The sequence below is a fragment of the Chlorocebus sabaeus genome, chromosome 9 (genome assembly GCF_047675955.1).
Source record: "Chlorocebus sabaeus isolate Y175 chromosome 9, mChlSab1.0.hap1, whole genome shotgun sequence".
Classification (NCBI taxonomy): domain Eukaryota; kingdom Metazoa; phylum Chordata; class Mammalia; order Primates; family Cercopithecidae; genus Chlorocebus; species Chlorocebus sabaeus.
Window position 1 is genome coordinate 86,260,984 of NC_132912.1, and position 27,373 is coordinate 86,288,356.

The following is a 27,373-nucleotide window of genomic DNA, read 5'->3' on the forward strand; positions in this document are numbered from 1 at the left end:
AATTACATTTGTTAGATAAGCTTCATTCAGGTTGTATATTAATAAGATGACGAAAATCCTCTGGTTCATGTGTCGTGACAGCCTTGCTTCATGTTTTCTTCTGTTTAAAGGCATATTATTCATGTTATCTTTTTTGATTTGTGAGCATTTACCTCTTGAATGAAGCTTATCTAACAAACATTAAATATTCATACAGTTGAATACTATACTACTAAGGTAACATTGTAGAAGAATCACAAACATAATGTTGAAAAAATAAGCCTCATATGAAAAGTATACATGCTGTAATATTCCATTTATACTAGTGTTCAAAACAAGCAAGACTAACAACCATATTAATCATCAAGCTACCCTTTGTAAGAGGATTTAGTGACTGGGAGAGTTGGTCTTCCGAAAACCTGAAAATAGCTTCATGCTTGATGTTGTTTGTGCTAACACTTAGGTGTTTTCTTTTGAAAATCCACAGAGGTAAATAATTATGATCTGTTTATTTTTTGTATCTGTGTTATATTTCACTAAGTGTGCATTGTAATATTAGTCTATATCCTTTCAATATAAATACTAAAATGTTTATATATGAAATTATATCATGTCTAGGATTTGCTTTAAAATAATATTAGCCATAGGGTGGTGAATATGGATGAAACCAATTTTTTTCATTGCTAATAATTATTGAAGTCGGTTGATGGGTAGCCACCATTATATATGTTTGGAATTTTATTTCCTAAGAAGTTAAAAGACAGCAACAACAAACACTATAGTTAATATTTTATTGTTTGTCTAATTTATCTTTCTTCTTCTTTTGTTTATATCAATCCAAATTTCCTTTTGAATTTCTAATGCTGTGTTCTTAATAGTCCGAGATTAGAAATAAATGTTCATGAACAATAGAGTATCTAGATAAAGTGAGAGATATTCATACAGTTGAAGACCATATTGCACGAAACTGCAAAATTAGTTGTAAACAGAGGCTGGCAGGAGCCAAACCCTGTATTTCCTCTAGGAACAATGGTTCAGTATTCACTAATTCAGTGTTCATAGGGACTTTATAGAATATAACTACTGCAAAAATTGAGATCGACTCCATTTATCTGAAACAGTGAATATCATGATTCTACGGGGAAATGTTGCAAATAAGGTTAGTGAGGACAAATGTTCTCTTTTTGTATCACTGCCATTCTTGGTTTGGCTTAAAAAAAAAGCTACTCTTCTTTTACAATCACATTCTAATTTCTCTTACTATTGGTGTCGTCTTGAAATATTTGAATTTCTTGTTTGTGATTTTCTTTAACTATTACATTTGCATTTATTTATATATTTTATGTATTCCCAATAACTGTATAAAATCATTTCTGGACACAGACATGAACTAAACAAGGAAGTGATACCTTCAGGAAGCTGCCCAAGCTGATCATCATTCCATGGATAGAATGTCCTTCAGAAGAAAAACAAATTTGCATTTCTGAGACTTGTTGACATGTTAAAGGATACAGAGCATAGCCATCTGCATGACAGATGTTCCCTGAACTCTGTGAATAATAATGTACAGGGCAATATAGATTATAATAGATAATCTGTCATGTGAAGATTTTCAACTCCCACAAAATATTCAGAAAATCACAAAGCACTAGTGTCTTCTGTCCCCTGTAATGAGTAATAGTGATGTGTTAGTATATTTATATTTCTGAAATACGTGTCTATTTGTGTGTGTACATGTATGTGTACATATTTCTGGTAGGCATACTCATAAATAAAATGAATGAAATTGAATGCTGAAATCCACTATTTTTTGGAGACAGGATCTTGCTCTGTTGCCCAGGCTGGAATGTAGTGGTGAGATCAAGGGTTACTACAGTCTCAACCTCCTGGGCTCTAGCAAACTTCTCACCTCAGCCTCCAGAGTAGTTGGCAACTATAGGCATGCATGTGCCACCATGCTGGTCTATTTTTCTCTTTTTGTAGATATGGGGTCTCACTATGTTATTCAGGCTACTCTCAAAACTCTTAAGCTCCAGCAATCCTCCTGCCTCATCCTCCCAAAGTGCTGGGACTACAGGTGTGAACCATGACACCTGGCCAGGACCTACTATTTTTCAAAAACATTTTATCTGCTTCTGCTTTCTTCTGCTTTTTCGCATCTGGCATAGGCCTCTTCATTACAGCCTTTTTAGTCTTTGCAGAGCTCCCATGTTTGCCCATATACCTTATCTTCTTTTTTCTCGGCTATTTCTCTCATATTAGCCTCAACCCTATCTCATATGTGAACAAGTCTGCCATTTGAGCGGATCATGAAATTTGAAGTCATGAAAAAATGTATGACTGATCCATTTTGTATTGCATTTTACGTATGTATGGCTATTTGTACATGCTTGCATAATCTAGTAGTAGAAATAAACAGGAGTGATTTGTGCTAAGACATTTGCCTTAAATGTACAACTATGGAGGAGAGCAAATTTCACCTTGAGACACTTCCTGAGCTTGCCCATCCTCCACTGTCAACCAGTAAATACCACATTATTGAAACTGGGGAGAAATTTTACTGAAATTGTCAGGAAAGACAGCCATGAATGAAAGAACATGCTGAAATCTATTACTATTACACTAATGCTTTTGACTTAATTTTCAAGGAACCTAAAATTTTGTCTAAAAAAGACCTTAAAATTATATTTAGGGATTATTCATAACTCTTATATAATATGATTATAGAAAAAAAGGTTTTCTGTATTCCTACAGCTAAAACAATTGTTTCTCTTTTATTTTCCATTGAAAGATATAAATTGATTAAATTTCTTATAGAATCATATTTCTACTTGCAATTTTTCAGAAATAATAAAAGTATATATGGCCACACAAATATGATTAGGGAAATTTATGTGTGATACACAAAATGAGCTCAACTCCTGAAATGAGAACATTTGAAATTGAATTATTCTTTGGATTAAGCTTAAAATTGCAACCATAAGCAAATGCATAGTCAATTTATTTTCCTGTAGTCTATTATCAATCTTTGGTAGGCTTTGTCCGCAAGTATATATTTCAAAAGGCAATCAAAGAAATACAATGAAAAGTTTATTTTAAAGGACTACATATTAAACATTATAACAAAGTAGAGTTTATTTTAAAGGACTATATATTAAGCATTATACTTATAAATGTGATTTCTGCATGGAAAGAGCCATATCAGTAATGAAGAAAAATATTAATTGATAGTAATATATTAAAACATCATGCTACTTTTATGTGGTCTTTTCATCATTTCAAAAAATAAAAATGTAGAGCTAGAGAAAAACACTGATCTTTTCAATAGTTTGTGTCTTGAATTTAATCTCCCTCAGTTGTAGGGCTTCAGGATCCTGATCTTCAAAGTAAATCTGGTCCAATAGTATACATTACCCCAGTAAGTAGATTGAAAGGCATGGGCACCCCCTTTTTTTCCCTCAAAATTTCCACAGAAAGTACTGTTTAATTTTTTAAATTTGTTTTATTTTGATTTTTTGTTTTGCTTTTATGTTTACCTCCATGACATAATTATATTTTGGCAACAAAATTTTTAAGTTTGTTTTATTAGATATATGGAAACAAATCAATGTCAGCCAACTGTAAAATTTCATAGTTTGAAAATTACGGGTAAACCTGGAAGATATTATGTTAAGTGAAACTAGCCAAGCACAGATATTCAAATATTATATGATCCCACTTGTATGTGGAATCTAAAGCAGTAGAAGTAATTGAAACAGACAATATAAGAGTGATTATTTGGGGCTGGGATTAGGATTGAGAGATGTTGGTCAAAGGATACAAAATTTAAATTTCTTGAACTAATAAATTCAATAAATCTATTGTACATGGTAACTATAGTTAATAACTATGTATTTTTGAAAATAGATTTTAAGTGTTCTCACCACAAAAAAAGTGTGTAATAGATATATTAATTAGCTTGGTTTAGCCATTGCACGAAGTATACATATTTTAAAACAACATATTGTATACATTGGGAGGCCGAGACGGGCGGATCACGAGGTCAGGAGATCGAGACCATCCTGGCTAACACAGTGAAACCCCGTCTCTACTAAAAAATACAAAAAACTAGCCGGGCGAGGTGGCGGGCGCCTGTAGTCCCAGCTACTCGGGAGGCTGAGGCAGGAGAATGGCGGGAACCCGGGAGGCGGAGCTTGCAGTGAGCTGAGATCTGGCCACTGCACTCCAGCCTGGGCCACAGAGCGAGACTCCGCCTCAAAAAAAAAAAAAAAAAAACATATTGTATACAACAAATTACAAAATTCTATATGTTGATTTAAAAATAAATTTGTAATAAAAATATCAAAGCATAGTTACATAAGAATGGGTGAATATTTATAAAAGATAAGGATGTCTTTTGTAACAGGAATTCCATTAAAAAAGAAAAACATTAGAATGTCAGCTTGGAAGCTATTTAGCTGACTAACGTTTCTACTAAGTCTATCCCCAGTGGTGCCTCGATGTCTTCATAGCTACTATTTAAACCATCTCTTCGCACTTCATTCTCGGCTCTCCAAAGTTTGACTTTAATGCTGCCTGCTGGGAAACTAGGCCTTATAAATACTGAACTTCCTTATACTTATGGTTTATGTTTAAATCATATTCTTTTCCTAAATCAGAGATTGCAAACTAGTGTGGTTGTTGAGGCAATGGGCATATTTTATTTTACCTATTTATATCTTAATGTTTAAAAATCTGTTGTTAATTTTAGCATCAAGATATTTTACATAAGATTAAAATATTAACAGACTTTGTAGCTTGGGCTCCATATTCCAAGATGGCAAGAATTCTCTGGGATTGAGTAGCAGCTACTAGTAGCAGCTACCCTCTCTGAGTAGCATCAGAGAGGGCATGTTCTATCCATTTGCCACCATCTCATCATGCTTGCTTCACTCATTTACATTACCTGAGGGATCCTTGTAAAATGTGAATTTTCAGTTTCTGAAAATAAAATTGAATAAGACAACTTTTTTGTTGCCTCTTAAGCTATTTTTACCATGAAGGAATCCTAATCAAAAATTAAGAAAACAAATCTCAGAGCAAACTTTAAAAGGCTCCAGTCTGTAGAGGCACAGAGCTTATGTTTATTGATGAAGTGCATTTAGTTCCTCTAACAATGCAATTATAGAAACAAAGTGCAAAATGCAAGCACAAGAAAAGGGGCATCATCTTCTGATGTGGCCTGTGTAATGCCATTTGAGGGGTGGTGTAGGAGGAGGTGATATCTAATTAAGTTGAAATTTAACTAATGAGTAGTATTTCAGCTAAAATCTAAAAACTGGGTGGGAATAATTGAAAAAAAAATGCTCTGGTTATAACAGCACATTGTGCAAAAACCTACTGGTAAATAAATAAATAAATAAATAAATAAATAACAGTGATTCTCTTGTGGACATAAGTAAGAATTAAGACTAGCCATTTAGGTCACACATCAAATCATGGTTTTGTATGCCACACACATTAAGTTCTGGTGTTTTAATCCAAAATGAAAAGATGTGACTATCTCTCCAGCTGCTGTGACCTGATCATGTTCTACTCAACCAGTATCAGAAGCACTCAAGAAACTCTCAATATTTTCCGCTAATAGACAGACTATTCATTGTCCCCAATTTCTCTTTCTCAAACTTGCCACTTTCATATAATTATCAACCTGGATTTCATTGCTGTCTCGTAAATCACTTTTTTATTTTAAACTAACTTTTTCTTACAGTTTGAATTCTAGCCTGTAGGTAACATTGCATCAAGGATTTTCAGGAAAAACAACAGTTGCAATTTTTCCACTGGAGCTAACATGCTAAAGGCTATAAATTGGTCCAAATGTGTTTAACACTGAATCAGGGTCTTCTGTGTCTTCACCCATAGCAAGAATCACGAAGTTGGACATTTCAGACATTTTAAGAACTCCTGTGTAAGACTCAAAACTGTTCTTTTGAAACATTTCAGTTTGTGGTTGTGGGCTGCCAACTGGTATCTTCCTTTATGTTACAAAGAGCTGATTTTTATGCTGTAACATTTCTGGTGTGCAGTTGATAAAATGAGAATTGATATTTAAAATCTTCTTTTTCTTTCAGCTCACTCCAGTTGGTACCACGATATTCACAGGATTTTCAGGAGACAATGGAGCTACAGATATAGATGATGGACCAAATGGACAGATAGAGTATGTTATTCAGTATAATCCAGATGATCCGGTATGTAAATACCTATTAGCAATGTAATTTTCTTAAAAGGAATAAAATTAATGATTTTTCAGCTGATATTTATTGTATTATTCAGTAACTTCCAGAACCAGATTAGTAATGATGCTATAATTAAAAAATGTCTCAACATTGAATTATTTGTAATATTTATGCTTTATTGCTAGAAGCTAATTTTTGATTGTATTTTTAGATAAGGTTTAAAATATATTCATAGACATAATATGCCTCCTTTACTAAATTTCTGTTATGTCTGTTGTCTCCAAAGCATTCCAAACAAATCACTGGAGATGAGATAACAAATGTCAAACATGGATTTTATGCAACTTATAAATTAATACCAATATTGTTGCTATACCGCAAGAACACACACCAAGTATTGCTGGAGTTGACAAGTCTTTAAAATTCTAGCCGTCCGCCTATTAAACCAAAGATAGGGAAGACAAGACAAAGCCGCTAGCTATAGTCTGTTTTATTTTGCTTTTTCTTCCTTTTTTCCCATTAGACAAAGATTTCTATGTTGTTCTTTTAGGCCATGAATCATTTCCACTAATGATATATTATTAAAAAGAAAAAGACAAAATAAGATTTTATTTAACAGAAGCTAGACCTGGAAGTCCCGCCTGATATCTCCCCACTTTCTTTTCTTGAGACAGCTCCTCAAAATCCCATGGACTCCCCAAAGCAATTATAAATGCACTAATTAAATAAGCTTTCAAATCAAATGCATCTCTTTTATGTTTAATAAATATTAGAAATATAAACAATGATGAAGTTAACATTTTGCCCTTATTTTTACCATTGTATATTGTAGATAAGCTTTAGACAAGCAAGCAAAAACAAACAAACAAACTCTGTTGGGATAGTAAAGACTGAGAACTCACAGTAAGATCTACATCACAAATTTATTGCATTATATTAATTAAATTGTGGATACATTTTCTCATTTTATCCTCACAAATCAGTTAAAAGTAGTATTATCTCTGTTGCATAGGAAGAAAAACTCATAAGTGAAGTGATTTGTGTTATATTACAAAGCTACTTCTAAACTGTAAAATCCAGTTTCAGTATACTCTTCCCCTATTGTATTCTCACAAAAAAACTTGTTTGGGCTGTGTTAAAATTTTAATAAATTTGGAAAATAAGTATATATATATATATATATATATATATATATATATATATATATATAAATTTTATTAGGATGGTGAAGGTCAGGTTTTAGAGTTTGTTCTGTTCTTTTTTCTTTTTTTTTTTTTTTTTTGGCTTTTTTCCTCAAAAATAGGACTTTTTTAAGGCAGAGACAATAAAACCAAGAGTTGGGGACATGATGAGAATGCAACAGAGAAGGACAGTATGAAGGGTTACATAAGAAATGAAGTGGAAAGTAGCAAAGAAACAGCAGAGGAAAAGACAGCAGAAATGCTTTTTCTTAAATGTAGAAACAGCTGACTGAACGTTCTATTTCTAAACCACTCATTTTGTTTGCTCTTTAGGTATTTTTTTAAAGAATTAATTGTAGGCGTGTGCCATGTTTCTAACTCAAATTTTATGAAGGTGATTTTCTAATCTTTACTCCCCAAACTGTAAAAATAAAAACTCCCAAGTATCAAATGACCAGTCCATGTGTTTTAGGGAGATATTTATTGCATGCATAAAAATATTCAATGTTTAGATATAGTTTGAGAGCAAAAATGTATTACTTTGAACTATCTCTCTGCTTAAAATGTAGACATTTAGTAAGGCTTAAATCCTTTGTTAACTGTGCAATAAATCTGTCTCAATGCCTTCCCATTCCAGGGATGTGTAGGTTTGCTGTCCAATATAATATGTAACTCTTACTCCCTACAGAGTGGATAAACCAATCAGCCACACACATTTTCAAAATTACAAGTGAAAAAAGAAAAATAAATAATGTAGGTTTTAGCAAGCTAAAATGCTCTTAATTCTGTGGACAAAACAATAAGACATCATGACACTTAGCTTAGGATGTATTGAAGGTAAAAAGCATTAACCAAGGTACAATCTTAAGGAGAAAATCCACCTTTAGAGTTCATATAAAATTAGTGTAAACCTCAGTACCAGTTTCTTCTCTTGTAAGACCTGTGAGGAAATACATGCTAAATTTTATGTTCTGCTACTACTAAATCTCTAGGAATTCTGCTTATATCAATAGCACCATAATGTGGCACTTTTACTAGTCAAAATAATAACATTTCAATAATAGCAAACTATTGTAAATTCTTCACCATAACTATTTTATTTAATATATGAATAAAATTGGAATAGCTAAAATTGAGCCTTTCTATTCTGTTGCAAATCTTTTTATTGCAATTCAAATGATGTTCTAAAACAAAGAAGCAACAAGTTTGGGAATAAATAGTTGCTGAACTGATGGATCCAATTTAAAGTAAAAGTGTCAAAATAGTGTGCATTTTCACACTTCTATAAAGAATATCTAAGACTGGGTAATTTATAATAAAGGAATTTTAACTGACTCACAGTTCCAAATGGCTGGGAATGTCTCAGGAAACTTACAATCACAGCAAAAGGGAAAGGGGAAGGAAGGAACATCTTACATGGCAGCAGGAGAAAGAGAGTGAAGGGGGAATTACCACTATTAAACCATCAGATCTCATGAGAATGCCCTCACTGTCACAAGAACAGCATGAGGAAAACTGCCCCATGATTCAATCACCTCCCACCAGGTCACTCCCTAGAAACATGGAGATCACGATTCAACATGAGATTGGGGTTGGAACACAGAGACAAACCATGTAATTCCACCCCTGGCCTCTTCCAAATCTCTTGTCCTTTTGACATTTCAAAACCAATCATGCCTGCTCAATAGTTCCCTAAAGTCTTAAATCATTTCAGCATTAACTCAAAAGTCTAAGTCCAAAGTTTCATCTGAGACAAGGCAACTCCTTTTAACATATGAGCCTATAAAATCAAAAACAAGTTGTTACTTCCAAGATACAATGAGGGTACAGACATTATATACATTACATACACTCATTCCATATGTGAGAAATTGGCCAAAATAAAGGTGCCACAGGTCCCATGCAAGTCCAAAACCCAGAAGGGCAGTTATTAAATCTTAAAGCTTAGAAATAATCTCATTTGACTCTGTGTCTCACATCCAGGGCACACTAATGCAAAGGGTAGGCTTCCAAGGCCTTGGACAGCTCTGCTCCTGTGGCTCTGCAGGGTACAACCCCTGCAGCTGCTTTAACAGGCTGGCATTGAGTGCTTGTGGCTTTTCTAACCACATAGTGCAGGCTGTCTATGGATCTATCTTTCTGTGATCTGGAGGAGACAGTGGGCCTCTTTTCACAGCTCCACTAGGCAGTCCCAAGTGGGGACTCTGTGTGGGGACTCCAATTCCACTTTTTCCCTCTGCATTATGCTAGTAGATGTTTTCCATGAGGGCTCCACCCCTGCAGCAGATGTCTGTCTGGACATACTGGCATTTTCATACATCCTCTGAAACTGAGGTGGAGGTTCCCAAAGCTTAACTCTTGTCTTCTATGTACCTTCAGACCCAACACCACATGCAAGCCACCAAGGCATGGGGCTTGCACCCTCTGGAGCAATAACCTGAACTGTACATTGGTCCCTTTTAGCCATGGCTGGAGCTAGAGTGGCTGGGACACAGGATGCTATGTCTTAAAGCTGCACAGAGCAGTGGGGTCCTGATCCAAGCCCAGAAAACCTCCTAGGCTTCCAGGCCTGTGATTTGAGCGGTTGCCATGAAGATCCCTAAAATGCCCTGGAGACATATTTCCCATTGTCTTGTCTATTAATATTTGGCTGCTCATTACTTATGCAAATTTCTGCACCCAACTTGAATTTTCCCCCAGAAAATGGGATTTTCTTTTCTACTACATGGTCAGGCTGCAAATTCTTCAAAGTTTTATTCTCTGCTTCCTTTTAAACATAAGTTCCAATTTCACATAATGTCTTCATGAACACATATGACTGTATGCTTTCAGAAAAAGCCAGGTCACATCTTGAATACTTTGCTGCTTAGAAATTTCTTCTGCCAAATACTCTAAATCATCTTTCTCAAATTCCAGGTTTCACAGATCTCTAGGGCAGGGGCAAAATGCCACCAGTCTCTTTGCTAAAGCATAGCAAGAGTGACTTTTGCTCCAGTTCCCAATAAGTTCTTCATCTCTATCTGAGACCACCTCAGCCTGGACTTCATTGTCCATATCACTACCAGCATTTTGGTTGAAACCATTCAAAAAGTGTCTAGGAAGTTCCAAACTTTCCCACAGCTACATGTTTTCTTCTGAGCCTTCTAAACTGTTCCAACCTCTGCCCATTACCCAGTTCCAAAGTTGCTTCCACATTTTCAGTTTATCATTTTAACAGTACTCCACTCTCCCAGTACTAACTGCTTGTATTAGTTTGTTATTACACTGCTACAAAGATAGTACCTGAGAGTGGGTAATTTACAGAGAAAGGAGGTTTAATTGACTCATAGTTCTGAATGTATAGGGAGGCCTCAGGAAACTTGCAATCATGGCAGAAGGTCAAGGAGAAGCATGGTGCATCTTACATGCAGCAGGAGGCAGAAAGAGTGAAAACGGAAGTGCTACTTTTAGACCATCAGATCTCGTGAGAACTCACTATCAGGAGAACAGCATGGGGGAAACTGCACTCATGAGCCTGTCACCTCCTACCAGGTCCCTCCCTCAATACATGGGGATTACATTTTGACATTGTAATTTGTTTTGGGTGGTGACACAGAGCCAAACCATATCAACTAAATGGTTAGGCAGACATGATCAGGGCAGGAGAGGATCAACCCTAGGAATGTCAGCTGACCATCAGGTGATGGTTAGGTGGCTTTTAAACTTTCTCTGTAAAATAATAATTAGTAGCAGCCAGTGCCAGGAAAAGATAGCCTGCCAATAGATAGAAAACACTTGAAGCTGGTGATCAGCAGCTTCCCAATAAGAGCTGAGGAGTTGGGTGAGAGGGCTGAAGCATGCATGTTAAGAGGCAAAAAGGCAGAATTTTACTAGTATATGACGTTTTTCTGGGAATGCTCAACTGACAAGGGAAAAATGCCTCAAGTAAGCATGCACACAACTTCAGTAAACATGCTGCGCATGAAGCCCCTCCCAAGTGCACCAGTAGGCACTGTGCATGTGGACAGCCTGCCCCAAAACAAAAATCAAGGGAGGAGAATTGCAAATCCCCAAACCATGCCAATGTAGAAAACCCTCAGTGAAGGGATGAACAGGGCTCTTTGATGTTTCAAGTCACCCACTTAGCCGTCTTCCAAGAGTATTTTGCTTGCTCTCATTCCTGCTCTAAAACTTTTTTTTTTTTTTTTTTTTTTTTTTTTTTTTTTTTTTTTTTTGAGATGGAGTCTCGCTCTGTCCCCCAGGCTGGAGTGCAGTGGCGTGATCTCCGGCTCACTGCAAGCTCCGCCTCCCGGGTTCACGCTATTCTCCTGCCTCAGCCTCCTGAGTAGCTGGGACTGCAGGCGCCCACCACCGCCCCCAGCTTTTTTTTTTTTTTTTTTTTTGTATTTTTTGCATTTTTAGTAGAGACGGGGTTTCACTGTGGTCTCGATCTCCTGACCTCGTGATCCGCCAGCCTCGGCCTCCCAAAGTGCTAGGATTACAGGCATGAGCCACCACGCCCGGCTTCTAAAACTTTTTAATAAGCTCTCACTCCTGCTCTAAAACTCACCTCAATCTCTCCCTCTGCCTTAAACGTACTTCTTCCCCAAATCACATTCTTTCCTCTGAAATTAGGATCGAATTGCCACAGACCCATATGGATTCACTGCTATTAACAAAAGCACTTGAGCTGTTTACCAAAAATGTTTGATTCTTCCTCTCTTTGGATACATGCTAGAGGTATACTTTTATTGCCTGGAGAAAAGTATTTGCTTTGAATAATGAAGTGCAAAGTCAAAGAACCAATATACAAGTAATCATATTCCCTGCCCCTGTTGTTATGTTGAGGAGAAACATTCATTAGCCAATGACAACAATAAAGAGAGACCACTTGCTGATGCATATTAGATATATAGATACGAGGAATACAGAAAAACTAAAAGTTTAAGGGTTTGTTCCTGCAGCATTCCCGATCCTTTCATGGATGATGTATTTAGAAAAAAATAATTTAGTAAATACCTTATTCTAAAAATCCTCTAGATAATTGTTAAAGAAAAATATTATTTAATGATATATTTAAACATGGTAAGAAAGTCCTTATTCAGGACCGCTGCAATAAGTATAGAAATCATTGCAGTGAGGTCTTGCAGGTGGAGAGAGATATTGGGCTCAACTACAAATAAAACATTGGCAAGTGGGACTTTGTAGCCAAGGAGCAAGGTCAGGGTCACTGGATGGAAAATTACTAGGAGAAAACATCAGAGATACGGGGGATTCTTGCTGAAGACAAGATCAGACATCATCTAATGGGTGGTGCAGGATGAAAAACCTGATGAGTTACCAAGGTAGATCACTTATCAAAGGTAGAGGAGTTCTTGCTAAAGTGATTTAGTATGGGTCTTTGTTAAAAAGTGATTTTATAAGGAAGTATACAGATGAGCCTAGGGGAAGATTCAGAAGCCTGGTCAAGTTTGGCCAAGCAAAGAATCTTTGTCAGTCCCCACTAATTTTCACAAAAAGAAGCATTCTTCTTTCCTTTGTATAATATAAGTTCATTTGCTCATTTGGTTGCCTTTTGTTTATTAAGTACAACTTGAATTATCTGTTGGAACTTGGTAATAGAGACTATGTAAAAATATGTACTGGACAATATATGTTGTCAGGCCTTTAATGACGGGCATTTAATTTCTATGCAATCTGTAGTGTACTCATCACAGTTATTGTAAAATACTGCTGACATATTTTTTGTTTAATGCCTTCATGGTAATACAAAGTAAAGTAAGAGTGTCCATAATGCACTGAACTAATTCAGAGGTGTCCATCTAATCTTTTGGCTTCCCTGAGCCACACTGGAAGAAAAATATTGTCTTGGGCCACACATAAATTACACTAACATGAATGATAGATGATGAGCTAATAATAAAAAAAATCACAAATACATCCTATAATGTTTTAAGGACATTTACAAGTTTGTGTTGGGCCACATTCAAAGCCAACCTGGGCCCCATGTAGCCGGTGGGCTATGGGTTGGACAAGCTTGAATCAGATTGTTTTGAAAAAAATGAAAGAAAAACTCTGAAGTGGATAAGAATTTTTCATCACATGATCTGCAATAACTTTCATTTTTGAGAATGTGTCTTCTTGGAAAAATCTAAATATAGGTATTCTGATATATTAAATCTCATTGTTAGAAAGATTAAGATATTTATACAATAAATTATCATGTCTTTTTTATCTTATTTTTTTTTTATTTTAATGCCAGACTGGAGGCATGTTTATTCAGCATTTTAAGTTTAACCTAAAATGATGAGGAGACTGATGACATGTCCCTTGTAGCAGTCTCCAGTGGACTGAGGAAGCAGCACAACATTGCTATTAACCAATGTTACTACTCAGAAAAAAGAAAAAATGAAAACACTTAAGCAATATGAATAAGCAGCTTCTTTCTTCGAGGTATTACAGTGCTGTTTCAGTGGGTGGTAACATCTTTTATCAAGTCCTCCTGAGTAAATTGTCCTTCTTTTGTAATATGTTTTACTCCCTGTAGCTTTGAGAGAATTCAGAAAATATGAGCCATAATTTTCATTTGTAATGTGTAAGCATTTGAATTACCTGAGTCAGGAAGTTAAAACCATATTTTAAGGACAAACGATTTTTAAACAAATCACCATCCTGAAGTAGTTCTGTATATATATATATAAGTCAAAGTCCAAATTTCAGATGTCAATAAAATATTTAAGGTTAAGCTAAAACAGTGATTACTTATTCCTAGGTAGGTTACTAAAAAAATTTACTGTAGTTTAATAATACTTTGCAGGGTACATTATATCATGAGATTCCCATGCCTCCATAAATTCATAATATTCTAATTTTACTGGAAACTCATGTATAATTAAGTCATGGTGTAAAGGTCTTCTTTTTGTAAAACTTTGAACCTCAGTCTTTTCACACCAACACTGTGATTTTTAAGTTTACGACATATATGCTTCAAAACCCAACCAAACACAAATACAGTTTCCTGGGAAGTTGACTGGAATAAGAGAAGTTGAACTGCATTGTAATCATAATGTATCATTAAATGTGCATGAATCTGTTTGTGTTTGTTTGAGGGAGAGTGGTAAATTTGTATTGTGAGCAAAAGACCTCTGGAAAGGAATTTGGAGAAAAAGAGACTTTATTTCAGTGAACAGTTTTCAAACCATGTCATACAGCCTGTGGTTTCAAGCTAAGATACATTTCAGAGAACAAATACAGGGTTACAGTTTTATAGCAAAAGTTCCCACCCAGGTTCCCAATTAGCTGTCTTCATCCAAATGAAGGATAGATCCTTGCTTAATTCTGATTGGTCAAAACAGATGAGTCATGACTGTTCTATACACTGATTGGTTGATTCATGTGAGCACTGATTGGTTGATTTCCAAGCTCCAAACCAGAAGTTTCTGTCAGATGTTTCTTTCAAAGGACGGGTGCTAAAAGGCCAGTGTAGGGATGGCATAGGGGGCAAAAGGTGGTAGTTCCAGCCGCAGTTTATCTTGGCACCAAGAACAGGATCTGTTTTTGCTTCATTGTTGTACTAGTCCGTTTTCACACTGTTGATAAAGACATACCTAAGACTGGGAAATCTATAAAGAAAAAGAGGTTTAATGGACCCACAGTTCCATGTGTCTGGGGAGGCCTCTCAATCATGGCAGGAGGTGAAAGGCAGGTATTACATGGTAACAGACAAGAGAGAATTGGGAGTCTTATAAGTTGCTTATAAAACCATCAGATCTTGTGAGACTTATTCACTAACATGAGAACAGCATGGGAAAGACCCATCCCTATGATTTAATTATCGTTCACCAGGTCCCTCCCTCAATACTTGGGGATTATGGGAGCTACAGTTGAAGATGAGGTTTGGGTGGGGATTCAGTCAAATCATATTGCTCTACACCTGGCACCTCCCAAATTGCATGTCCTCACATTTTAAAACCAATCTTGCCTTACCAACAGTCCCTCAAAGTCTTAACTCATTTCAACATTAACTCAAAAGCTCACAGTCCAAAGTCTTATCTGAAACAAAGCAAGTTCCTTACAAGCATGAACCTGTAAAATCAAAAGTAAGTTAGTTGCTTCCTAGATAAAATGAGGGTACAGGCATTGAGCGTGTGTGTGTTGTGTGTGTGTGTGTGTGTGTGTGTATTCATTCCAAATGAGAGAAATTGACAAAAACAAAGGGTTCAAAGGCCCTATACAAGTCCAAAATCCAGTGGGGCAGTCAAATCTTAAAGCTCCAAAATGATCTTCTTTGACACCATGTCTCACATCCAGGTTATGCTGATGCAAGAAGTGGGTTCCCATGGTCTTGGGCAGCTCCACCCCTGTTGCTTTGCAGGGTACAGCCTCCCTCTTGGCTGATTTCACAGTTTGGCATTGAGTGTCTGCTGCTTTTCCAGGCATGCCGTGCAATCTGTCGGTAAATCTACTTTCTGGAGTCTGGAGGACAGTGGACCTCTTCTCACAGCTTCACTAGGCAGTGCGCCAGTGGCAACTCTTTGTGGGGACTTCAAACCCACACTTCCCTTCCACGCTGCCCTAGCAGAGGTTCTCCATGAGGGCCCTGCCCCTGCAGCAAACTTTTATCTGGACATTCAGGCATTTCCATACAGGCTCTGAAATCTAGGTGTAGGTTCCCTAACCTCAATTCTTGACTTCTGTGGACCCATAGGCTCCACACCATGTGAAAGCTGTCAAGGCTTGGGGCTTGCACCCTCTGAAGCCACAGCCCGAGCTGTATCTTGACTCATAGCCATGGCTGGAGTAGCTGGGACACAGGGCACCGAGTTCCTAGGCTGCACATGGAACGGGGGTCCTGGACCTGATCCATGAAACCACTTTTTTCTCCTAGGCCTCCTGGTCTATGATGGGAGGGGGCTGCCACAAATGTCTCTGACACACCCTGGAGACATTTTCCCCATTGTCTTCGTGTTTAACATTTGGTTTCTCATTGCTTATGCAAATTTCTGCAACTGACTTGAATTTCTCCTTAGAAAATAGGTGTTTCTTTTCTATTGCATCATCAGGCTGCACATTTTCTAGACTTTTATGCTCTGTCTCACTTTTAAAACTGAATGCTTTTAATGGCACTCAAGTCACATCTTGAATGCTTTGCTACTTAGAAACTTATATCACCAAATAACTTAAATCATCTCCCTCAAGTTCAAGGTTCCACAAATCCGTACGTCAGGGGCAAAATGCCACCAGTCTCTTTGGTAAAACATAGCAAGGGTCACCTTTACTCCAGTATCCTCATCTCCATCTGAGACCACTTTACTCTGGATATCATTGTCCATATCATATCAGAATTTTGGTCAAAGCCAATGAAAAAGTCTCTAGGAAGTTCCAAACATTCCTGCCTTTTCCTGTCCTTCTGAGCCCTCCAAACTGTTCCAACCATTGTCTGCCACCCAGTTCCAAAGTTGCCTCCACATTTTCGGATATCTTTACAGCGGGACCCCACTCTACCAGTACCAATTTACTTTGTTAGTCTTTTTTCACACTTCTGATAAAGACATACGTGAGACTGGGTAATGTATAAAGAAAAAGAGGTTTAATGGACTCACAGTTCCATGTGCCTGGGGAGGCCTCACAATCATGGTGGAAGGTGAAAGGCGTGTCTTACATGGAGGCAGACTAAGAGAGAATTGAAAGCCAAGTGAAAGTGATTTCCCCTTATAAAAGTATCAGATCTCGGGATACTTATTCACTACCGCAAAAACAGTATAGGGGAAACGCCGTGATTCAATTATCTCGCACCAGGTCCCTCCCACAACACATGGGAATTATGGAAGCTACAATTCAAGATGAAATTTGCATGGGGACACAACCAAACCATATCAGTTGTAGAAAGGAAGATCCTGTGATGTTTTGACATCTTTCTGAGAACACAGAGTATGTGACCACTTTGTCACCCTGGCATGGCTACCTGGTTTTGTTGATTTTCTTTTAACTTACTTCAGTTAGTCATAGGGAGTCCATTTTATCTATCAGCCAGGGACATGTTTTAACAGTATGAAACAGAAAAGATGATCAGATTATTGGGACTTTCTCTTAGGAGCTAAGTTAATGTTGCCTGCTCAAATCCCAGTCCGTCTTGGGTGGAAAAAAAATTGCATAGCCTTACTTAGTCCTCCACTTTTTACTTCAGGAAATTAGATTAGAGGAGACACACAAACAATGACAATAGCATAGAATGTTCAGCAGCTGATGGCACAGTAGCCTGAGCTTAATCAGAGACAAGTTTAAGGCAGACTAAAGATTGATAAGGGCAAAATTGATGCTGTTTATTGGAACTAAAACACGGACTCACAGTTATATTCATTGTGAACAAACGGGCAAAACCCAAAGAGAGAAGAGAGAGGTACAGAAAAAGATACAGAGATAAGGAAGAGATTAAAAAAAAAAGTGTCAAAAAACAATAAGAGAATTTCCAGCCTCTTAGAGACAAATATAAAATCCTAATTATCTAAATTTCCACCACTTCTCAATTACAGGCCCATTGGGGCACTTTTGTACTAAGGCTCTGTCTTTAGGTCAGCAGAAAATATATGTACGTCTGTGTGTGTGTTCTTTAAAAATTGTCTTCTTTTGAACTGAATTTCTAGTCATCACAGCTGAAAAGAGAATATTACAAACAATACTTACAACATAGGTGTGAAAGACTGAAGTCTTTCCCTCTTTCCTAAAAATGATGAATGACCAGCTGAGAAGAAATAATGCTAATAACCCCATATTCCATTTCTAGAGCATCTTTAACTGTAGGATTCAACACCTTCTTGCAGAGAGCTGCCATTTTATCTAAACTGGTGCAAACCCATATTAGTACAGGGGATTCTGGGGAAATGGAATCATCTTGGGAAACAGAGTTGCTAGAGCATCAGCATTCCTTCTCTCTCCGTTATTGAGTGTGAATGTGTGTGGCGTGGATGTTACAGCTGTCTCCTACCCTGCTTCCCATATCTGTAATAGTGATAAATTGCTTAAACTGCCTTATGCCCTCATTTTACTAAAGGGAGAATTATCCCTTATTTGACAGTTATTGTCACTGAACTGTCAGGAAGTAGTGAGTGGACCTTTCTTAATGGAGGCCAGGTGTTTGGGGCCTGTGGGTATTAAATCATTTAACCATAATTGGATTTTTCTCATTAATACAGTGCAGGTAGACAGCACTTAAATTCTCATCACCCAAAAAAGCCAATGTTAGTTTGTGTTTTAAAGTGAATATCCACGACTATCAGAAAGGGGGCAATGACCTGGCTTTAGTAATGTAAGCTTGCTTAAGTAAATGGGCATTGCTCTGTTCCCAAACTTTTCTGCTTCATTGGTGGAACAAACTTCTAAGAATGAAAGAAAAGAAAAATAAATAGCAAAAATAGAGAGTGCAGTCACTCTTAGACTTATGTAGTACAGTGATTTCTCAAAGTAAAACCTGAATCACCTGCATCAGAATCAACTGGTAGGTTTGTTAAAAATGCTGATTCCCGAGGATTTCTGGAATTTGGGGTAATAGATTCTAGGAATCTGCAATCTTAATGATACATGCCTATGATTCTTGTGCATTCTAAGCTTTAAGAATGTTCTAAGTATTGTTTCATTTTTTTTTATGGCTGTATCATGTATTTATTTATGAAAAAAATTCTATTTAACCATAATTGGATTTTTCTCATTAATACAGTGCAGGTAGACAGCACTTAAATTCTCATCACCCAAAAAAGCCAATGTTAGTTTGTGTTTTAAAGTGAATATCCACGACTATCAGAAAGGGGGCAATGACCTGGCTTTAGTAATGTAAGCTTGCTTAAGTAAATGGGCATTGCTCTGTTCCCAAACTTTTCTGCTTCATTGGTGGAACAAACTTCTAAGAATGAAAGAAAAGAAAAATAAATAGCAAAAATAGAGAGTGCAGTCACTCTTAGACTTATGTAGTACAGTGATTTCTCAAAGTAAAACCTGAATCACCTGCATCAGAATCAACTGGTAGGTTTGTTAAAAATGCTGATTCCCGAGGATTTCTGGAATTTGGGGTAATAGATTCTAGGAATCTGCAATCTGCCCTTTTTTTTTTTTTTTTTTTTAACTTTTTAGGTAACTGCTAGAGAAATATCATTAAAGCAAGGCATTTACTTAGGGTTGATCTAATCCAATATTATTTTTACTAGAGGAAAAAGATTATCATAAAGATATATCTACATTTTACTTCTAATTCTCTTGACTATTATTCTATGTTTAGAGAAAGAATGAGTACTCAATAATTGCTTAATTAATGAATTAAATTTAATGCAGTGACTTTCAATATGCAACATTTCAGAAGCACCATTGATCATAAAGTAAATCCTATCCTTATATTTTACAGAATGCAAGTGCTAATAAAATGAAAATCTAGGTCAGGGGTGGTGGCTCACACCTGCAATCCCAGAACTTTGGGAGGCAAGGTGAGCAGATCACTTGAGGTCAGGAGTTCGAGACCAGACTGGCCAACATGTTAAAATGCCATCTCTACTAAAAATAAAAAAATTTTAAAAATTAGCCAGGTGTGGTGGCACATGCCTGTAGTCCCAGCTACTCAGAGGCTGAGGCAGGATGATCGCTTGAACCCAGGAGGCAGAGGTTGCAGTGAGCTGAGATTGTGCCACTGCACTCCAGCCTGGGTGACAGAGCAAGACTCCATCTGTCTCAATAAATAAATAAATAAATAAATAAATGAAGTAAAATTAAAATCTAAGAATTTATAAAATCTCTAAAGGATAAAGATGATAAGAATTCAGTGCAATTGAAAGTGCTCTGAAGATCAATAAAGTCACTAATGACTATTATTTTTAATAATTCTATAAACATTCAATGAACACTGTCAACAACAAAAAAGGTATTGCAAAGATTCATTAAGTTGCTTAGCTAGAGATATAGGGATAGGTATTTCTGCATCAGAGACTGAGACCCTTGAGGAATCTGTCAAGCAAAACAGAAGATCCCAAATAAGCATTTTTTTGGAAAAAAATAATGTGAGATCACATCAAAGACTTAAGTCTAAATTACATTTAAAAGGTTTCACTGAGTAAAGTTTGCAAAGATTAGTACACAGAGAAATAAGTGATAGGATATTTAAGCAAGACAAAAATAAGAGCAAATATCAGGTGTGAAGAGCCATGGCCTGTCTGGAGAAGAGAGAGGCCTACAGTGTAAAGCCATAGAGACAGGAATAATCATGTATCAAAGTGCTTTCGGCTGCAGAAATTGTACTCGCTCTCTCTCTCTCTATATAAAAAACATATATACATACATACTATATATATTACTATATATGCAAAAAACTAAAGATGATTTAAACAAAAAGATAATTTATTATCTATCACATTAAGTTTTTCAGACATGGGGTAATATCAAGATTTTCTCAGCAATGCAAAGACAACACAGATCCAGGCTCTTTTTATTTTATGCTCTGCTCTCACTAGCATATTAGCTATTTCTCCATAATTAATTTTATAAATAGTCCCCAAATGCTGTTTAGAACTGTTGAAGTTCTAAATTTTATATCCCGACAGAAACTTCTATATCTTGAAAAGGGATTTTTAGCTTCTCTCTATCTTTGCAATTAAGATAAAATTTTTTAATTACTCAACATGGAATCACATGTACATCTGCAAAATGATTCCTGGTAAAACAGAATGGAATTACAATGAAGGGAATTGTTTTTAAGCTGGACTATTCAAGACTCATCTCATTTAGAGACGTAGCCTCCTCTGAGGCACAGTGTCACCGGATATGTGAACTAAGTTGGGGTTCTGAGTCCAGTAGTTTTGTGTTAAGACGACAGTATCTTCCATATTTATGCTAGAAACTGATATATATTTCTATATTATTGAGTCACTAAAATGTAATAACCTCATAACAACACATTAGGATAGGTTTAACAGTGTAAATAGCAATTATTAACCAAGGTTTTGCCCATATTCAACTTACATATTTAGATTCAATCATTTTTACACTCGTCTGTCATAATTACCAGCCCCACTCATAGGTATAAGCAATGTTGAATAGGCAAAAAATTAGGGAAAATGTCAAATGTCTGTTTTTAATTGTGTTGTTCATTTTCATTTTCTGTATTTTTATTTTAAATTTTTGCTTTTAAATAACTGCATCCAAGAAAGATTTGCAAGGCCCATTACATGAGGAACGCAGAAATCATTTAAAAATATATATTAATTCTGCAAAATGTGCAGTGTGTGTGTGTCTTTATGCACCCCAGAGAAAAAGAGAGACAGACAGAGAGACACAGAGAGAAAGAAAGACAGATCACAGCTCTAGACATGGAAGGCTAAACTATGCACATTTCATTGATTGAGCCTGAGCTGGGAGATTTGAATCAAATTTTTTTCATTGAGTTTAACTTCTTATGTGACTCTTAAGAATACACTTACACTAAGTTGAGGGTGTAAACACACTCTCTCTGTCTTCCTCTCTCTCTCTCTCACACACACTCACACAGTTTTGTTTTTTCTTCTTCCACATTTCCCCTTCCCTTTCTCTTCTCTTTCCCCTTGCCTTTTCCCCTCATTTTTCTTTCCCTCTCTTCGCCCTCCTCTTGCTTTTGCAGCAATCTAATGCAGTTTCAAACTAAATTTTTTACTCAATGTGATTTCCAGAACAAAAATCACAAGCACAAATGCACAAGACAACTGAACAACCACAAAACAGTTTCAATGAACGAAATAGCACTGATGTATTGAACCTATCTAGAAACAATTTCATCATTCTTTAAAATGGCACTAAAATACAAAAGTGATGTAAGGTCTTCTTAAGAATAAGAGATTTATCTTGTAAATTATAGTCCCTTAACTTGTGAATTCATTTAACGCAGGGCTGCTTATATCAGAGCACTAGTGTTGTCCTGTGACCTCTGTGCTACCAGGAAAAAAACTCAATCCTAGACAGAGCAGAAAACTTGACTAATGAGCAGAAGTTGTGGAACCTGAAAGAAAAAATTGATGTATAACCTGGATTTTTTTTTTTTTCCACAATAACGAACTGATTCAAGTTTGTGCAGTCATGCTCTGCATAATGACATTTTGGTCAATGACATACCACATAGCAAATGGTGGTCTCATAAAATTATAATGTTGTATTCCTACTGTACCTTTTCTATGTTTAGATTACATTTATACAGAAAATAGTGACCTCTGTGTTACAGTTACCTATAGCATTCAATACAGTGACATGCTATACAGGTTTGTAGCCTAGGAGCCATAGGCTATATCACCTACCCTAGTAAGTAGTAGACTATCTATTTTAGATTTGTGAAACTACACTCTATAAAGTTCACGCAATGACAAAAATCACCTAACAACACATTTCTCAGAATGTACCTCATCATTAAGTGACTCGTAACTGTGTGTGTGTGTGTTTTTTTTTTTATTTAATGCCTGATAATACTTAAAATACAGAATGGATATCAATGTTGACAATTGATACTATGTAGAAATAACAGATTTCAGTGTTTGAATATTTTGATGATAAAAAACACAGTGAAAAGATAATATGGTAACAGAGAAGTTTTTCAGATACCTGGACTTTGATTTAGAACTATTCCAAGACTGTTGATGAATAATACTAATAATATATTAAAAACTATGATAAGAAACAAATTTTCTGGTTATTATTACCAAAGGACTCTGAGGAAACCTATTGATCAAAATTAAATGTTTGGAAATATGATAACAATATTGACTCTGAAGCTTATAGTCATTCTGTTTTCAGAGGATAAGCATGCCATCCGTAATTTCCAAGAGGATTAAACTAAAATATTGAGTTATTAATTTATCTTACATTCAAATAATCTGAGGTCTGTATTTTTAATATTTACAGACATCGAATGACACCTTTGAAATTCCTCTAATGTTGACTGGAAATGTAGTGTTAAGGAAGAGACTCAACTATGAAGATAAGACTCGCTACTTTGTCATCATCCAAGCTAATGTGAGTATTGAATTTCTTTTAAATTTCTTCTGTAAATTAATGAAGTAAAAAACTCATCCAAAATGTGTCAGATAGTCTTGGAGTGCTCTGTGTCATTCGCTTCTTCATCAGGGCACTCCTGCCTTTGGTGTTTATATGTAATATTCTTATAGATGGGGAAAGGGATAGAATAGGTTGTTTTTATTCACTGTATTATTTGAACTCTAAATTATTCATATGTATTAACCATGATCCAATAATTTTTGGCCTATACTGAAGTATTTTTTCAAAGTAGGATCCAGCAAATAACTGCAGCAGAATCACATTGGGTATGTATTAAACATACTTATTTCTGGACCCTACCTCAGATGTTCTGAATGAAAATCTCAGACGATGGAAATGGAATATCTGCGTTTTTAGTTAGCTCTTCAGGGGATTCTAAGGTACACTAAAGGTAAAGAATCATTGCCTAATTGGTCATGTTCTTCCTCGTGGCTAACATTTATTGAGTAATTGTTCACTAGATATCAGCTAATATCCCCATAACTGAAATTTATGCTAATGTATATAGATAACAATAACAGAACATCCAAACATATGCTTATAAAACAGAGACATGCTTTATATACTTATACAACATAGATATCCTTATATGCTTATAAAACATAGACATTTATTGTAGTTATTATTAGTGGAAGTGTAATAAAATTTCTGGAATTATGTGACTCAGTGTTTGACTTGACAGTTCAATTATATCACCAGGGACTTAGATTCCTTCTATCCTTATACTTCTCTCTTCTCTGAAATGTGGTTATTTTCCCAATGCCTTATCAGCTGGGAGCTAGTTGTATACCATGGCCATTAAGAGTCACAACTGCGCACTTTGGGAGGCGGAGACGGGCGGATCACGAGGTCAGGAGATCAAGACCATCCTGGCTAACACGGTGAAACCCCGTCTCTACTAAAAATTACAAAAAAAAAACTAGCCGGGCGAGGTGGCGGGTGCCTGTAGTCCCAGCTACTCGGGAGGCTGAGGCAGGAGAATGGCGTGAACCCGGGAGGCGGAGCTTGCAGTGAGCCGAGATCTGGCCACTGCACTCCAGCCTGGGCGACAGAGCAAGACTCCGTCTCCAAAAAAAAAAAAAAAAAAAAAAAAAAAAGAGTCACAACTGCATTTCAAGTTTGAATGCAGCAGACAGAAAGGTTAGCAAAACTAGATTTTCTTTTATGTTTATTGATCCTTTCTTCTTTTATCTGGGAAGATACTCTCTTCAGAGTTCTCTCCCACCCATCTCCTTCTAGACTTGTATCACCTGAGTCAGCATTATAGGAAGGAAAGTTGAGGAAGTCCATATGTGTCAAAGGGGAATGCGGTATTCACTTCTGAATTATACTATGTATAGTTCATATCCTGAGACTGTACACACAGATGACCTGAAAACATTTTTCTTTTCTTAGTAAGAAGAATGGGAGTACCATTTGAGAAAAAAGCTAGAAGGGAAGGTCATAGAAAAAGACCCATATTAAGTGACAAGCTTACGTTTTTGAAATAACAGTTAAGAAATGAGCTATAAAGATATAAAAAGTATGGAGAAATATTGAATGCATATTTATAAGCAAAATAAACCATTAAGAAAAGGCTGCATACTGGATGATTCCAATATATAATATTCTGGTAAAAACAAAGCTAGGGAAATGGTGTAAAGATCAGTGGATGTCAGGGATATGGTGGTAAAGGCAGGTAGAAAGGGATTAATAGAAGGATCACAAAATATTTTTATGTCAGTAAAAATACTCTGGATGATACCACAAAGTTGGATAGATATCATTATACATTTGTCCATCCCCATAGAATGTACAGCACCAAGAGTGATCTTTAAAGTAAAGGATGAACTTCAGTGATTATTATCATTCAATGTAGATTCATCAATTGTAGCCAATGTACAACTTTGATTAGGGCTGTTGCTAAGTGGGGAGGATGTGCATGTGTGGAGATATTGGTGTATATACCTTCCTCTCAATTTTTCTGTAACCCTAAAACTATTCTAGAAAATAATAGCCTTTTCTTTTTTAAAACATCTAGACTCTGAAACCGTCCTGTGCCTTTAATGACTCCTCAGCATTGTAATCTTGCTCATACAGCAGAACAGAGAGATAGCAGGGGAGGCTAAAAGGAAAATAACCTTAATTAGCTGTTCTGAAGAAGCTAATATGAAAAAATGTGTCATGAACTTGTCATTTTCTTGCCTTTCTTAGAGATATATCACCTGACACAGAATGTGTATGTCTATAGATAGATACCTAAATAAATATATATTTAGGGGTATTTAGCTAGAAATATGTAGATAGACATGTAGATCTAATTTTTGAAGCTAAGTTTATAAGCTTTTATTTACATTTCTGCAGATTTTAAAAATAATTTATTATTGTATATATTATAATTATATATTATATGTTATATGTATTATGTGTGTGTCTGTATGTGTGTATATATATTTTAATGTCATGTGACATAGACCAGAGTGAAAACTGTGGATATGGAAAAAAGCAAAATGTATTAGGGAGGGCCACTCAGACTTCCTCAAAAACACAGAAAATTCCTTTTTCTGTTTAATTGAAGATGTGAAGAAAAGGGAAAATATCTTTTTTATAAAGTCATATTGCTATGGAAGCTATTTGTAAGCTGGCTTTTTAAATTATGCAATTAAAAATAGGTAATTTTTTAATAGAAATGCAAAGTGAAATATTCTGAATTGGTATCTAGTTTTAAAATATTTGTAAAGACATCTGGAACAATTTCTATCCAGCATGATGGACTACTCATCACTGAGGGAGTGACGAGTTTTTAGCACTTCAGGGATAAAATTATAAAACAGAAGTACATATGTGAATCATCAAAAGGAAGGAATAGCATTAGGAAGAGTTGAATGAACATTTGAATTTAAATGCAATAACAGTTTTTGTTATAAACTTAAGTCATACAGTACAAAACAAAATGTTAAATATAGAAGGTTATAACATTTTAAGTGTTTTTAAAAGTTTTAAGAACAAATAATTTTAATAGCTACATGATATAAGATAATAATAATGGATTACCATTGATTTAACTATACTCTGTTTTTGTTTGTTTGTTCATTTGTTTTTGGCACCAAATTGATATTTACCCTCATGATGCTCATGAGAGGCAGTGAGTGTAGTGAATTATGTCACCCGAGTTCAAATCTCAGTTCAGTCATTTACTAGCTGTGTGATTCATAGCATATTTTGTATGTTAATTTCCTAACCAGTAAAATGGGTATATTAATAAAACATACCACATTGTTCTGGTTACAATTATCAAGTTAGCAAACAAAAAAGTACTTAGACTAATGCTTGAAATATATTGAGACATTATTACAGTATTATATAAATCACTAAAATAACTGTACTTTACTGTTTAAAAATCAGTAATTAAAAATGGAATTGCTATGAGAAAATTATATGTATTATATATATGTGTATATGTATTTGTACATATATATATTCACACTTTTTAATCTTAGTAGATAATGCTATATTATTTTTCAAAGTGCTGTGACACATCACATTTCCACAAATGATAAAGAAGGATGCTCATTTCTACTACATTTTAAATCTTTAACTTAAAATCGTGGGTTGTTGGAGATGGAAAGTCAGCTGAGACTTGCTTGAAGGCCAATTGTGGGTTTCTCTTCCAAGCTCTGAGTTCAGTGATCTCACATTTGCAGCCATGGTGGGAGCATTTACAGTATGAAAAGTGCCAGTGCTACAAATCAGGGCTGCTTATCTGATAGCTGGTTGTTAATCATTAACTGTTTTGTATATACCAATAGTAACATAAGTCTAACATATCTTTGTGTATGATAATGATATCCATATATTTAAAATGTCTCTCCATTTTTTTAACATTTATCTTGTTTGTTTGTTTATTTATTTATTTTGAGACAGAGTCTTGCTCTGTCACCCAGGCTGAAGTACAGTGGTACGATCTCAGTTCACTGCAACCTCTGC

General features: G+C 35.7%; 1 protein-coding gene across 6 annotated transcripts in view; it reads left to right on the forward strand.

The window, feature by feature from the left end:
- PCDH15 (protocadherin related 15) overlaps window positions 1-27,373 on the forward strand; it is a 1,804,329-nt gene that overhangs the window by 1,261,386 nt on the left and 515,570 nt on the right. For all 6 annotated transcript variants that reach the window (XM_073019143.1, XM_038008761.2, XM_073019145.1 and 3 more), the window contains 2 exons: window positions 6,090-6,209; window positions 23,255-23,365. In XM_073019143.1, the coding sequence (XP_072875244.1) occupies window positions 6,090-6,209; window positions 23,255-23,365 (231 nt within the window). The remainder of the gene's footprint in view (window positions 1-6,089; window positions 6,210-23,254; window positions 23,366-27,373) is intronic.